The following is a 15,795-nucleotide window of genomic DNA, read 5'->3' as shown; positions in this document are numbered from 1 at the left end:
TAATGTATTCCCATTTTGTTTTGAAAGGTGGAAGAGATGGTACAGAACCACATGACATATTCGTTACAGGATGTAGGGGGTGATGCTAACTGGCAACTAGTAGTTGAAGAAGGTGAAATGAAGGTAGACAGAATATGTCATATTTTATAAATAAGTTAAAATGAATAATAATTTAGACAAAGAGTTGCTAATTTCCTTGAGGTTAATTCAGTAAAAAGGTCGAAATTGGATCTCCAGCTTTGGTTCGAGCTTTAAGCTGCTATTTGTTTTTGCTATTTAGAATGCATATTACTTTGTTTCTCTCTGTCTAAAATAGTGTTTACAGTTCTTGTCTATACACTTGAAAAACAATAAGACAGTACTAGAAAAATACACAAATATTCCAAAAATTATCAAAGAACTCCTTCTATATTAGAAAAGGCTGGAATGTTTGGAACTTTATAACTTAAAAAAGGATATGGAGACATGATTAAACTGAATGAAATAAAATGGGGTTTTTCTTCTGTCAAAATATTAGAACTTATAAAGTTGTTCGGAACAATATTTAAAATGAACAAAATAAAGCATTTATTTATACTGATCATAATTAACCTGTGAAATTAATTTATCAGTAGATGTGATACCCACTAACTTGGATAGGGTTAAAGGGAATTAAATATATTCATCGAAGAATAGGTCTATCAAGGCCTACTGGCTTTAAAAAATTAGTACCTTTAGCATGGGGGGCAGAATGTCTACAGATGCCAATAACAGAGGAACAATAGAGAGACACATTATATATCCATCCCCAACTTGTGAATATCCTAGAGGCATCTGTGTGGAGAGAAAAAAAAATGCCAGAATATGATGGGATTTGTTTCTGTCCAGCAAGTCAGTTCTTGTGTTCTATATTTAAATGAATGGTATTTCTACTGTAATTTTACTAATCTAGGATTGTCCCCACCAATTTCAAAAGTGAATTAATAATATGGGGAAAAAAGGTTTAAAATATTTAATATTTATTCAAAGGTGTACAGGAGGGAGGTAGAAGAAAATGGCATTGTTCTAGATCCATTGAAGGCCACACATGCAGTCAAAGGAGTTACAGGGCATGAGGTCTGCAATTATTTCTGGAATGTTGATGTTCGCAATGATTGGGAAAGTAAGTAAAAGTAGTTCGTTTGTTTATTTATTCATATTTGCTACTGTTCAATTGACACCCACTTAGTCCAGTTCCTCATTTTCAGCTAATATGTCTGGAAATTCTAGGACTTGCAGTTTTAACTTATTCAGAGGACAGGGATGTGGCTAATTGTGGTCTAACTGACATGTGACGGTATTAGTGCTATAATTTAATTATTTTGTTTCTTTTTTTGTCTTGTCTTTAGCAACCATTGAAAATTTCCGTGTTGTAGAAACTCTAGCTGATAATGCAATCATCATCTATCAAACACATAAGGTAATACTTAGCATTATTTCATAACACTTAAAAGTGCTGTAAGTGCTATGAAGAAAGAAAGCAACTAAAGGTTATAAATTTCTGACTTAACTGAACTGGGTTTTCCTGTTTGAACATTGCCTGAATCATCAGGAAAAAATAGAGTTACACATCGATGTTATAGTTTTGCAAAATTTGGGTAGAAGTTTCTTTAATCTTGATCATGTATTTTTGTTCCAAGAAATTCGGATCTTATTTGTTTTTAGAGAAGCAAGTGCAATAATAATTGAGGAAAGACTATAGCTCAGTAACAGAACATAAGTTTTGTATTCAAAGTTCCAATATTCAGTCTTTCCCCAGATGCTATGTATCTGTGAATGGGTGAGAGGAAGAAAATCATTTCCTAAATCATGATTTTAAAATATTTCTAAAATGATGCCCTAATTATCATGGTCCATTGAAAGCCAAAGTAATGGCTAAGACCAAGTTACAAATCGAGATGTCTTCATCTTGAAGGGTAACTGATTTTGCAGTAAAAACACAATTTTACCATATTGATAAGAGAAGAATATTTGTAACTCAAGATTGAAATGAAGAGTACTTGGTGCTCTCCGAGTTTGGTTGTTTTCTTGCAGACATTTCATTACCTAAATTAGGTAACAGTTTGAGCAATGAAACAGCGGCAAAAAAAGAAGTTCAAAGGTAGCACCAAGTACCTCTGAATCTTAAGAGTATCTTTATATTAAAAATGTATTATAATTGTTTTCATTTATTTAGTTATTTTTGATAAATTTATCTGTATGCTCATCTTTTGACCAACATCTTAAGATACCTAGTACAGGTAGTCCTCAACTTACAACCATTCATTTAGTGATCATTCAAAGTTAGATTACTGAAAAAAAAAACTATTTGTCATCAAATTCGGGCACTTGGCAACAAGCTTGTATTTACAACAGTTGCAGTATCTCAGGTTCATATGTTTGCCATTTGCAACCTCCTCAGTGGTTTCTGACAAGTAAAGTAAATGGTGGAAGCTGATGTTGCTTAATGACTGATTGATTCACTTAATAAGTACTGTGATTCATAACAATCTTGGCAAAAAAAGTTGGACTTAACAACTATGTTGCTTAACAACTTAAATTTTGGTCTCAATTGTCGTCATACCTTGAGGATTACCTGTATACGTATACACCCCTCTATTATTATCCCAACAATCCTGAGAATTAGGATGAGCAGGAAAAAAATAATGAGGCAGTAACTAGGTGTGTGAATTTATCTTGGTATTTACTACACCATTCTGGCCATGGCATAATTTATTTCATTAAAAGCATGGATGTTATTATAAGAGAGGAATATTGTGGTTACACACACACACACACACACACACACACACACAGATGGAAAAAAGTTAGAGGAGGAAAATAAAGAAGTAGAACCCAAATACAAGACGTCCTCAACTTACAGTAGTTAATTTGGTAACCATTCAAAGTTACAATGGCACTGAAAAAAGGGACGTATGACAATATTCCACACTTTTGACCGTTGCAGCATGTCCTGGTCACATGATTTACATTTGGATGCTTGACAACTACCTCACAATTTATTTTGGCTGCAGTGTCCCAGAGTCATGTGATTCCCTTTTGCGACCTTCTGACAAGCAAAGTCAATGGGGAAGCCAGATTCACTTAACAACCGTGTTACTAACTCAAGAACTGCCATGATCCACTTAACAAATGTGGCAAAAAAAAGTTGTAAAATGGGGCAAAACTCACTTAACAAATTTCTCACTTAGCAACATAAATTTTGGGCTCAATTGTGATCGCAAAATGGGGATTATCTGTAATGACCTCTCAAAAGTAGTCTCCACACATTTGGTTTTTTAAATTTTGTATTGCATTGATTAGTCCATACTCATGTTATATGTAATAAAATTGTCCTTACAGTTATTTTTGTTGAGGTTTGCCGCAGATTATTTAGGAAAACTAAAGTTTGTATTTTTACTTTACCAATACTTAGATTGGTGTCCAAAATACTCTTTTGCTTAAAAATTGACCACTTTCTCCTATTTGGATTATGATGGACCAATGCTCTACCAAAGTGTATGTAGGAGCTTATGAAAAAATTATCTTTCATCCTCTCACTTCTAGTTTTGGGTGTAGTTCACCTTGTTCACAGTTGGCTTCGCTAATAATAAGCATACAATTACTTTTGCTATGACTTATTATTATTATCCTTGCTTGTATGTAACATTCTAAACTGTATCAAGTTATTTTCTCAATCTCTGCAATATGGGTTTAATAATATTGAGCTAAATTACAGGTTTGCTTTAAAAATTAGAACAAACAATGTAATTTTAAAATCAAAGGAACTTTTCAATAGTATAGAAAACTTGTATCCAGCTGTCTTGAAAGTCTCAGCGTATAAATTATTAGGGATCTGAACATAATGACTCAGCTTTGAACTTTTTATATACAGTAATTCCCTTTAAATTAGGCAGGCACATAATCAAAAAACATACCTAAAAATAATCCATAAATATTATTTTTCTCTGAAAATTACATTATGCCAATCCAAAACTTTATATATTGTATTGAAGGGATTGGTGATGAGATGTATTTAATACATTTTTGTTTTCAGCAAATTAGAAATTAATAAATTTTGACAATATAGCAGTAAGTCCTCAAAAATTGATAAAACAGTACAACACAAGTTATTGCTGTATTATCTAAAATTGAGAAATCTTTAAAACAATTTAAATGTAAAATTGAGAAGCACTTTACATTGTTGGTAAGTAAAAATGTGGAGGGGTTGCATTGCCTAGAAGAACACAATATGAAAGTCTTAGAGAACTGTTGAATTTTAAACATTTCTGCTCTTTGGTTATAAGTTTTGTTTTGTTTGTCATATTTTAGTTTATAAATAAAGTATTTTGTAATACTATGTGTGTGTCTATATGTGTTCCTGCATAGAGTTATTGAATAGGTAGTTCTTTTTATATTTATATTTTTCTCTGGGATTATATATGTAACAATCAGTATACTAAAATTTTGATTTATAGCTGTTTTCTATTATTAGGAATACTGCAGAAGTGGTTTTTTTAAAAAATGAATACTTTAAAACATATAAATGCTTTATTTCTAGCGAGTATGGCCTGCTTCTCAACGTGATGTGCTGTATTTATCTGCTATTAGAAAAATACCAGTTTTAAATGAAAACGACACTGAAACATGGATTGTCTGCAACTTCTCTGTAGAACATGATAGTGCTCCTGTAAGTAAAACTTTTAGTTTCTGAAGGTTTTTATTATTGTAAAATTCCTTTCTTAATTGCAGTGTTTATGAACCTAGGGCAAGGATAATTTAAAAGAAAAGAATGGAAAAGATTCTGGATATTTCGCTTAATGAGTTTTTTATAATGGAATGGAAAGAGCAGTTCATGTCATCATATTTCTTTACAGTCAGCATTTAATCAGCAACAATGTGAATGATTGTGTTTTTTGACAGACAAACAATCGATGTGTTCGTGCCAAAATAAATATTGCTATGATTTGCCAGACATTGGTAAGCCCTCCAGAAGGAAACAAGACAATAAGCAGAGACAACCTCCTATGCAAGATTACATATGTAGCAAATGGTAAGGCATGACTACTTTCTTGAAATGCATATGTAATTGTGATAGTGTAAAAGGATTTTTTTCTTCTCATTTACAGATAAAGAACCTTACAAATAAGGCAAAAGGCCTATGTACATACTACAGTTGTGTATTATATACATGGCACATGGCACTTATTTTTTCTAAAGATACTGCAATAACTAATTATGTTCAGGAAGTTCTGACATTGTTTACTGTTGAAACTACAATTAAATCCAAATGACACTCGAATTTTAAAACATACAGTGTTGTAACCATAGCTCATTGTCAGCACTGGCTTTTTGGTTTTGCTGGTATTGCTGATTAAATTTCCCCACTCATCAGCAAATTACCATAGGAAAAAGGTGATCTATCCACTTCACATGAACATGTTTATTTATTTATTGTATTAATGAAATTAATGCAAATGCTTTTTGTTTGTTTGTAAAATATGTAACTGCGTTTCCCAGAAAGATGCTCCAAGCTTTTTAAAATTTATTTAAAATAAATTGAAAGTGATCTATAGTTAAGATACTGTATAGTTTAAATAAAACATTCAGATTAAAATTCTTTTGAAAGTACTATATTTTAAAATTACCCCCTCTCAAAGCTTAAAGTATCATAACATGCAAAATCAATAATAAGAGGATGATCACCATCAGAGATCTAATCAAACTTCTATGTAAACAGTTTCCTCCTGAGCTAGCACCAAAAGTTTACAATATGCACAATAAATAGAAGTGCATTGTTGTAATCACAGCCATAAGGCATGAAGTAAATCATAAAGCAAAAAACCACTTAAAGTAAATAAAATTATAACAACTTCAAAAGTCTATGCAGAGTTACAACACTAACTAAAGGTTGTATGAGACCAGTCTTAAAACTACAACATGGCTGGAGGTATACAGGTAGTTCTTTTAACTGATTATTTAATGACTGGAAAAGATGCTTTATGGCCCATAAAGACTTCTGACTGACAAAACGTGGCATCCTTCCACAGGTATGTGATTTATTACATTTCAGGCATTTGCAACAAACTTGCATTTACAGAGCTCAATAAGTGACTCTGCGGTAGCAGTAGTAGCTAATAGAGTTCTGCTATCTAACCTTTGTAAAATATCACTTTGTTGGACCTTGAGCAGGGCTCCAAAGGTACTATTAAGCACAATTGGTTCCTATTAGACTTGGCCTCATTCTGCATATCTATCTTATTCCCATGGTCTGGCTTAGTCAAGGGCAAATGGGGAGAGAAGACAATGTTATTAACAACAGGTTTTATTATTTGGAAGACTGTATAGATCAAAAGTAGCTGAGCTGAACAAAGAGGTTACCCCACCATCATGAAAAGAATAGAAATAATAGAAATTATTTCATTTTAAGTAATATTTGAGGTATAATAGTTTGCTTAAAAGTAAGAATTAAGTAATGCCAGGCAAGCTTGGAAACCACTCAATCAAATACAAATCTATTTGCTTATGGTGGCAGGGAAGACAATTTCTCTTTTGGAGACTTAACAACTAAAATTAAGTATGATATATGAAGAACAACCTGATTTAATTACAAGGAGTAAAAGGGAGCTTTGATGAAGTAACTTCTTTACTGCTTGAACACTTTGCAATTACATTTGTGATTTATTGTTACTCAATTCCAGGGATGTTAGTTCACTCAGCCCTGGTAATGCCTGCTTGGGCTAAAGGTAGAAAATCTTTTTGTATGTTTTTGGGCAAAAACCTCAATGTCCCTTTTTAACAGATCCAGGTTATTTTTAATTGCTCAAATACTGAAATGATAGTTTGTGCTTTTATGTTTGTGCCATGAATTTAGTTATGCTCTCATATCAGCAACTTCTCCTAGTCCTTACCATGTGCAACTTGTTCTTATTTTCTTTAGAGGAAACTAGAGAGTGAATGGGGTAAAGAATGATGGCCAGCGTAGAATCCGATCCATCTATTAAACCATGTCTAAGAGAATCAGATCACTCCAATAATTGCTAGTCCTCTTCAAGAGCCTCAAATGTATTACAGATGACAAACATAGTTAATTTACTTACTGTTTCTTTTTGTAGAAAAGGTTCATTAATTTTTAGTGGTTTGGCTGTCCTGAACAAGTGCTGCAAGCCAAGACTCACTCTATGACACTTCTTCCTTTTCCCTATTCTCCAAGTCATAAATCTTTTCTCTTTTCTTCTCAATGCCTGACTCTTCCTTTTTTTCTCTCTCAGGAAGTTACAAATCTATAAATGATATCATTTGCTTATTTTAATAAGTCCTTAACAATGCTAAAGAGGCAGGTTATAAAATAGAATCTCATAGAAAAAAATGTTAATAGTTTACCATCTTGTCCTCGTTTTGTTTCCAGTATTACATGTCAAGAGTACAACTTATCTTAAAAAGTAGGAGTAAAGATAAGCTATCTTCATGCTTCAATGTTGTATTTTAAGTCACAATGTTTTGGCATGGTTAAAAAAAATGGCAAAACACCTGGCAAAATTAGCAAGTGACTAGCTTTCTTCCAAGCAATAGAGTAGCAAAATTCACAGAAATTTCTACGTAAAAAAGGTAAAATCAAATCTCTTTCCATTTAAGTTTAAATCCTTCTGATTATGTAATCACATCCATGCAGTATCCTTGGCAATAATACCAAAGCAGTTTGCTGCTGTTTTTTGCCATTTTTTTGTACTTCCAGATTCTGTCTCTTGTTCAAGTACTTACTAGGATCAACTTTGATTAACTTTTAAGCCATAAAAATATCTCTATGTCAACAATATACAGATAGATAATCCTTGCTTAATTGTCATTTGTTTAGCAACAATTTGAAATTATAATGATGCTGAGCAATGCAGTTATGGCTGGTACTTGAAGTTAAGACTGTTGCAAACATCCCCATGATCAAAATTCAGGTGCTTGACAGCCTGCCTGCATTTATGATTAAAGCATGACCCTTCAACTCAGGCAGCAGAAGCCTGAGGTCCCCACTTAATAATGGTGTAACCCTTGCCTAACAACTGCAACCAGAACTACTGGAGCTGCCATTGCTAAGCAATGCAATCACATGATGTTTCATCTAAATGACATTTGACTTAGCAATGGAAATTCCAGTCCCAATTAGGGTCATTAAGCAGGGATTACCTGTAAAGGTTTTACAGGTAAAAACAAACTTTCCAATGGCAAAAGTTTCCCTGCATTCCTTATTTACTCATAAGAATTGTATACGAATTTCTTCAATTGGTCCAATAAATGGAATTGGAAGAGATGTTAGGAACTCTTTATGTCTTGATAGAAATTACAGAATAACAGAATATGAGTTTGTGTTTCAATATTACCATCATTACAAAAGTAAAGCTGATGGCATAATATTTATGTAATTTAAATTCTCATCAGATTTTATTGTTCATGAATTTACCACTCCACAAAAATACAATTATATTAACCACTTAATATCTCATCTTTATTTGTAGTGAATCCTGGAGGCTGGGCTCCAGCTTCTGTACTACGGGCAGTAGCAAAACGAGAGTATCCCAAATTCTTGAAACGATTCACATCATACGTACAAGAAAAAACATCTGGGAAGCCTATTTTGTTCTAGTATTATCAGGTATATATAATCCCTTGGGTTTTTGTAAGATAGAATTATTTCATCATTAATTATATAGTCACTTCAAATATGCTGAAATATTTGAAATGTTTCTTAAAATTATTTTTAAATAATGTGGGTATATGGGAGATAAGACAAATTTACAGTTGGAAAAAATAAGAGGTTACAGTTATGATTATAATTTTGAGGTTACGTTTTTGATACCAAAATGTTCTGAAAACTTCCTCAGCACCTTCTAGGCTCCTAATGTCACTGAATCCTCCCTCCCTCCCTCCTTCCCTCCCTTTCTCTCTGTCTCTAATTAGGGTTTTTGCATGCTGCAAACCAAATAACTAGCTGTTATACAGATAATCCACCCTTACCAACCACTTGTTCAGTGACCATTTGAAATTACGACAACACTGAAAATTAAAGCTTATGACTGGTTCTTGAAATTGCAGCCATTGCAGTGTCTCTGCAGTCGTGATTGTGATCAGGCACTTGACAAGTAGCTTGCATTTACTTTGTTTTTAAAAAACCATAATTTTTATTAAGAATTTTGATTGCTATTAAAATGAATACAATAAACTGAGATAAAGAGAATAGAATATGAAAGCAAAATAAAAGTTTAGGAAAGAAGTATAAACAAATTTAGTATCTCTTCACACCATATAAGGTTGCAAACAGACCTCTTCATCCTATATTCCATGTCTTATCTATAAGCAAATCCATAAAATTTAAATCATGGTGTCAGCAAAAAGTCCTCAAAGGATTGCCAGAACTTTGCAGGAAATTTTTAAAAAAACTTATTTTAACCTTGATCAAATAAACCAACTGTATATTCCTTCTTTTTACTTCTAAATGTCTTAAACCTCAATCAAATATTATCATAGAATTTGATCTTGATAGGTTTTAGCAAGCCTCTTTTGTACATCCAATAAAAAAAAATTTCCAAATCATTCTCTTGTTTTATCATTGATATTTCCCTTTTAATTTTTAAAAACTTTGGCCAGTTTCTTTTGGGTATCCAGTAAAGCCCTTTTACAAATCATTCCCTAATCCAGTCATTTGTAGTTCCACCATTTCTTTGTCTTTCCACATAGAATATGTTGATCTGTCATTCATTATCATCATTCCTTCATTAACATATTTTTGACATAGTCTGTTCACACAAGCAGAGATTATTACTGACAGTGTTGATATTATAATTATTAATGTCTGACTCCATTCTTCAATGATCTTTAATCCCAATATTACATACATTTGATGTCATTTTGTAAGTCCCAGTATTAACTGACATCAAGAAAGGCTTGTATTTTTCCCTGTTTAGCATCATTAGCCTCCCCCAGTAGCATCCAGCTTCTAAAATTGTAAAATGACTTATCTTTGTTATGACTTGCAATAGACAGGATACCCAAAATAAGTGTTTCCTACAAGAAGCAATTTATTTTTATAGTTAATCCTAAAATCTCATAGTAAAAGCCAATATTCCAAATTTATCTGCACTCTTAATCTGCTTATAAACAGTTGATAGCTTTTGTGCTGTTTATCTCAAATTCTTTAAGTTCTTAAGCCTATAATTAATTTTTCTTTTGTTCGGGTTGAAGACAAAACTCACCCAATGACTTTTTAGTCTTAACATTTGAAGGTCTCTAAAAGTTTTAGTCAATCGGCAGTTTCCTAAAGTGATTAGTAAGTCAGTTTTGCTCCACAGCAGTTGCAAGAAAGAAGACTGATCCCTTCATTTCCCAGTCCTCAAACCCAGTTTCCTCACAAGGGGGAGCTGTTAGAAGCATAAGTGGAGGAAGGAGGGGCTGACATCACGACGACATGACGTGTGATCTTGGAGCGCCAAGGTCGCAGTCGATATTTCCTCCATTGGATGGTCCTTTTGGACCTAAACCGTCCCGTAGAGAGAGTGATAGAGAAGAGTACATCCTGCTGATCTCAGGGACACCGCAACCATTGCTCCTGACTTCAGATCTTAAACAAACTGCAAAGACTGCAAGGAAATCCCACTTCTGAAACATTGCACAGAAAAAGCTTTAGTGGGATGTAGGCTAAAAACACCTGCAGAACACCTGATCAATACCTGGGGAGCACTTGGTATTCCCAAAACCCAGAGAACCAACTATCAAAAAATCATCAAAATCATTTTAATTTTGCTGTTTTTGTGATATTATAAATAGAATACCTTGCAAATAAATTAGTTGTGATGTTTGCACCCAATTCAACAGCTGGCTTTGTTCAACTAGAGAAACTTAAACCAATTGACTTAAACCAATCTATGTGTTATCGGTAGAGGCAGCAGACATTCATCTCATTCCAGCTTTTAGTGGTTCTGGACCCAAGTGAGAGGCTTCATCTATTTTCCTCTTTCTCCCTGCACCTAGTGATTGGAACAAGGCTGTGTGAACATTCCATTTGGAGAAATGAACCAAAATGAAGGCTCCAAGCTGGAACGTAGGATCTACAGTCTTATGGGCCAAGTCCTGCATTCTGTACACAACTGAAGAATACTGCAATGCCATGAACTTGAACTTTCACTGTCTTCTGCTAGTTCACTTTGCTGAGTTGATGTGTAATTATAAAAATACATGTGTTGATACATGTATATGGCTCTGTTTGCTTGCTCTAGAGGAGAATACTACAATTTTGGGTCACCAACTTGGTTCATTGCTTTAACTTTTGAATAATTTGAGGAGATTTCATTTACTGTGGGATTTCATAAGACACTTGCACAGTTCTTGTTTTTGTGTACGTCTAAAAAGCACAAGAGATGAATACACATCTAGCATACCATATGTGCTTTATGTACACAAAAACATAGTTATAACTTTTTTTCCCATCAGGTTTTCAGTAAATTCTGTGTCCTCTCAGAGGGAATTTGTGTATGCTTTGTATAATCATAGTTCATTGCTGCTGAGTTTCTATGAGAAATCATATTATGTAAAACTTCTCTTAAAATATGAGGGCTGTCAGGATCTTTATGTCTTGCCTTTTCTATAGTCTTGCTCCTATGAAGGCCTTCTGGGGGTCCGATGGAGTAGGCATGAAAAGCTTTATTTTTTTCAGATATCTTTATATTTCTATTTTTAATTTTAGTTGTGTAATATGTGCTATAGAAATTTAATTCCAGAACATGATCCCAAAAAGATATTATCTTTTGGTAATATCTAAAGTGATTACTATTATATAAGAAGACCTGACTGCCAGAAAACGGCTACTGCTGTATCTTGCCCAGATTGTGTGAATATGGGCTGCTTTCTAGCAATTGGAACTTTAACACTGTGTAATATTTATTGAGTTAAATTGGATTGCTGAAGATAACATTCCCAGTCTTGGAAAAAAAAATGCTGTTGTTTAGTCCTACACGTTGTTTCCCGTTGAGTAAAGCTATGCTTTGAGATTCATCTATAAAAACTTGCCATACTTGTAACATTTGCCCTATGACCTGCCTTGTCAGATATGAAAACAAATAAAATCTAAAGAGAGTTCCCCTTAGTTGCTATGAGAAGTTAACTGTCAAGGATCTGTCTTTAATATCAAGAAATGCAATACATGAAGGGTGAACTGTATGAAAATCCTTTTGAGGAAATGCCTTGGGTTGCACTTTTAAAGTGAGATTAGCCAGATGACCTTTTTAGCTGTCAGCTTGTGTGTATATATATAAAGAAAGAGACAAGATTTGGATATATTTTTGAAAACAAAGCAGAAAGTCTTTATTTCATATAGAGTAGCTGATGCCTGAAAACAAATATAATACTTTTTAATGAAAATTCAGCTAATGAAAATCTTCAAGGTTGGAAGCAAATTAGTTTTGAGTGTAAGCTGATGTATACACTAAAACAGGCGTACTCTAAGGTTTTATGTATATGTATACAGAATTCATGCTTTTTAGTATCCTTTATTTGCCTTTCTCTAAATAATGTGCATGGAAAATGCCTTACTACAGAATAATTCTGATCATGATTTAAAATGTAGAAAAGTGCCTATAGGGTAATGTTGGCAAGGCAAAGAGTAAAGATGATGAATTTGATCTGTTTACTATCTCACCAGTAAGCATTTTGTATACCATTTCTTATACCTCAGATAAGTTTAATATTTTTGCAATCAACTGGAAAAAAAAATACTTGTTCACCATAGCCACTGATGGGAACCTCAATATTAAAGTAATACTTAGACCCTGAAAATGAAACCAACAATTTTCCATTCCTGATTATGATCATGGAACACATGCAGATAACTATTATTTAATTGGATAGCTTTATTTTAGAAAGAGATGAAAAGTTTACAAAGCAGTTTATAAATCTTAATGTCATTAGTTGCATTTGCACTAAATGTGATGTATTTTGCAAATCTGTAAATAAAAATTACACTAAAAGATACTATTTGTAAACTAAGCTTGACTTTTAGACAAGTGGTGTCACTTCGTTACAGCTAGTCCAGCCCAATCTGTCTTGAAATTTCTTAGAATGTATAATAAAATAACTGTAGTCAGTGCTCGCCTAGTAGTTCTTAATGTTTTTTCCTGGAACAAATTTTTATTTTTATTTTCCATTTGATTATTGGCTCTTTTCATCTAGCGCACCCATCCACCTGAGACTTCACAAGTGGCATCTTTTGCTATAATAACCGATGAGTAAATAATAGTTCTTACAGTTTTTTTATGAACTAAACTATACAGTTAAATTCCATGGATGTAGGTGGCTTTACTGTATCTCTTTAGCTTATTGTTCCAAAGACTGAATGGTCACCAGAACCGACATTAACGTTAGAATCCTATCAAATGATGGACTTTCCTTTTTAGCTGGGAAGGGACAACATATTGATACCTATCTGGTTTTTTAAAACCTTTTTTATTACTATTATTATTATTATTATTATATTTTGCAATTGGACTAAATGTTATAAAATCCTTGAAGGGGTTAGAGATGGAATGCTCGGTCATCTTGAAAGAAATTTCTCTTTACCTTATTTGAGTTGAGCTGACTTGTAAGAAATTATACTGGTTCTCATTAATCAAAGAGTTAAGTCAATTTTTCACAAATCTTTTTGTCAACCGTTCCTTATATAAATGAAGCTGTATTTGAGTTACCATGTTCAATGAATGACATGCTCAAATTATGAATCAGTTTCTAGAATGTCCCAAGTGTGTAAAATGTGACTGTTCTTCTATGATAGCTTTATGATCCTGTTAACATTAAAAATAAATGACTAAATGGAGTTGCCTCTTCCATATTACAATCACAGATTTGAAAACCAGTATTTAAAAGTGCAAAGTATTAAAATATATTACAAACACATTTCTATTTTGTATTTATTTTTTAATGCTCAAGACTAACTTTACATTATTTTGTTCTAAGAAAGAAATTACTCCTAATACAATGCAGTTGTAAAAAGGCTATTGCTTTTATGTGTGTTTGTCAGAAGTGGCCAAACTTTTTGGTGACTGGGTAATGAGTGAAAGCCATTAGTAATGATGGGTACCATAAGTGAGGTTGGGTGGATTTAATATTTGTTTCTAGAATGTTTTGCTCTCCCCCCCCCCCATATTTAATCATAGGAGGGTTTGTAAGCCATAAAAAATATTAAAGGCCACACATGTCCTTCTGTATAGAAACAAATGTGATTCAGAGTTTATATATAATACAATAACCAAATTTTATATGCTTTGACTAATATTTAGGTTTGGCTATTTCTGAGTTCATATGTTATCTAATTAGCACCAACAATGGTCTCCCCCCCCCCCAATACAAATGCACAATGAATGAATTACACTATATCCATGGTGGGAAAGATGTGAGTGAGAGAATGAATCCAGGGTTATTTCAGCACTTCATACAGTTTTATAATAATAAAATAGAAATATTGTAAAGGCAAAGGCAAGAGCTATTATTTCATGAACATGCATTTGAATTTTTCAAATTTGTATTTCCATCCATCTCACTAAAACCAGTTATACAATCAGTGGTGGGATTTAGCCACTTTGCAACCGGTTGTTAACTTTCTAAGCAGTATGGAGAACCAGTTGTTGAAAGAAATTCATTTCATCCCCCCCCCCCCCTACTTTACAGGGCAAATCCTGTAAGGAAGGCAGACTGGAAACATTCTGGTGTTTCTAGCCTAATCTTTATTGCCCTGCTTACAGAAACTGCCTCTCTGGTTAACCCTTATTACATTGTAACAGCTAAGGCAAAGTGCCCATCGACGTGAGTGACGTTGAGTTGGTCACGCCTACCCAGTCACGCCTACCCAGCTGGTCATTAGGGTAGAGAACCGGTTGTTAAATTATTTGAATCCCATCACTCTGTACAATATGGGACTGGATTATTAGGAAACGGAATGGCAATAATTGTTATAGAAATGGCCTGGAATGTTGTGAACTGTAAAGCAAAAGTTTGAGGTTGGGTTTTTTTTTTTTTCTATCTTACTGCACTGAAAAAAGTTGGACGCCACAAGTTCTTTCTCCTCCTTTAAACACTTCTCTGCATTATAAATATTGGACTTATAATGAGGCAATAATACATACTTGTTCTGCTTCAGTAAACTACTAATGCTCCACCCATAAATGGAAATAGTCTCCATGTTTCAATTTCCTATCTTCTCTTTTCTGTTTTGATATTCCCCCTGAAAGGAAGGGATAAATATATCTGATTTGTCTGAGAAACAAAATAGGGTGTAGGAATGTGGAGAATCAATTATTTAATTTATCTGAAGGCAATTTTGGGGGGAAGTGATCTGAGATTGGTTCTCTTCTCTGACTTTCCTCAGCCACAACCTTAACTCTCAGGATTGGGAACGAGTGGAACAGTATTGTGCTGGCTCTTCTTTCTCCAAGGTTGATACCAATCGGTATTGATTGTGGGCAAGAGATTCTGCTCTCAGCCCATATTATGTGGGATGGTACAGGGTTTTGTGCTTTCTCTGCTGGTATTTACATGAAGCCGCTGGGTGAGATCATCCATCACCATGAAGTGAAGTATCATCAGTATGTTGATGATACCCAATTATACAGGGAGGGAGGAAATGTGTCTCCTTGCATGAAATTTATCTTGCTTCTTTTTCAGCATGTAGCTCATAGTACCTGTTAATGAGCCATGCTTGTATATTTATCTGCAAAGGACTTTTACTCATAGAGAATCCTCTTAGAGGTTTAAGCTTGATTTCAAAAA

The 15,795-nt window shown here is 33.6% G+C and overlaps 1 protein-coding gene across 2 annotated transcripts in view; it reads left to right on the top strand.

Moving 5' to 3' along the window:
* The window catches only part of CERT1 (ceramide transporter 1), a 67,853-nt gene extending 53,927 nt beyond the window's left edge, over nt 1-13,926 (top strand). For both annotated transcript variants that reach the window (XM_032214061.1, XM_032214060.1), the window contains 7 exons: nt 28-123; nt 1,009-1,141; nt 1,368-1,438; nt 4,559-4,687; nt 4,921-5,050; nt 8,505-8,641; nt 11,014-13,926. In XM_032214061.1, the coding sequence (XP_032069952.1) occupies nt 28-123; nt 1,009-1,141; nt 1,368-1,438; nt 4,559-4,687; nt 4,921-5,050; nt 8,505-8,632 (687 nt within the window). In that variant the 3' untranslated portion in view covers nt 8,633-8,641; nt 11,014-13,926. The remainder of the gene's footprint in view (nt 1-27; nt 124-1,008; nt 1,142-1,367; nt 1,439-4,558; nt 4,688-4,920; nt 5,051-8,504; nt 8,642-11,013) is intronic.
* Nucleotides 13,927-15,795: the final 1,869 nt, after the last annotated feature.

The sequence above is a fragment of the Thamnophis elegans genome, chromosome 3, assembly GCF_009769535.1.
Source record: "Thamnophis elegans isolate rThaEle1 chromosome 3, rThaEle1.pri, whole genome shotgun sequence".
Taxonomy (NCBI): Eukaryota; Metazoa; Chordata; class Lepidosauria; order Squamata; family Colubridae; genus Thamnophis; species Thamnophis elegans.
Note: the sequence above shows the minus strand (reverse complement) of the source record. Positions and strands in the feature narration are given on the sequence as shown.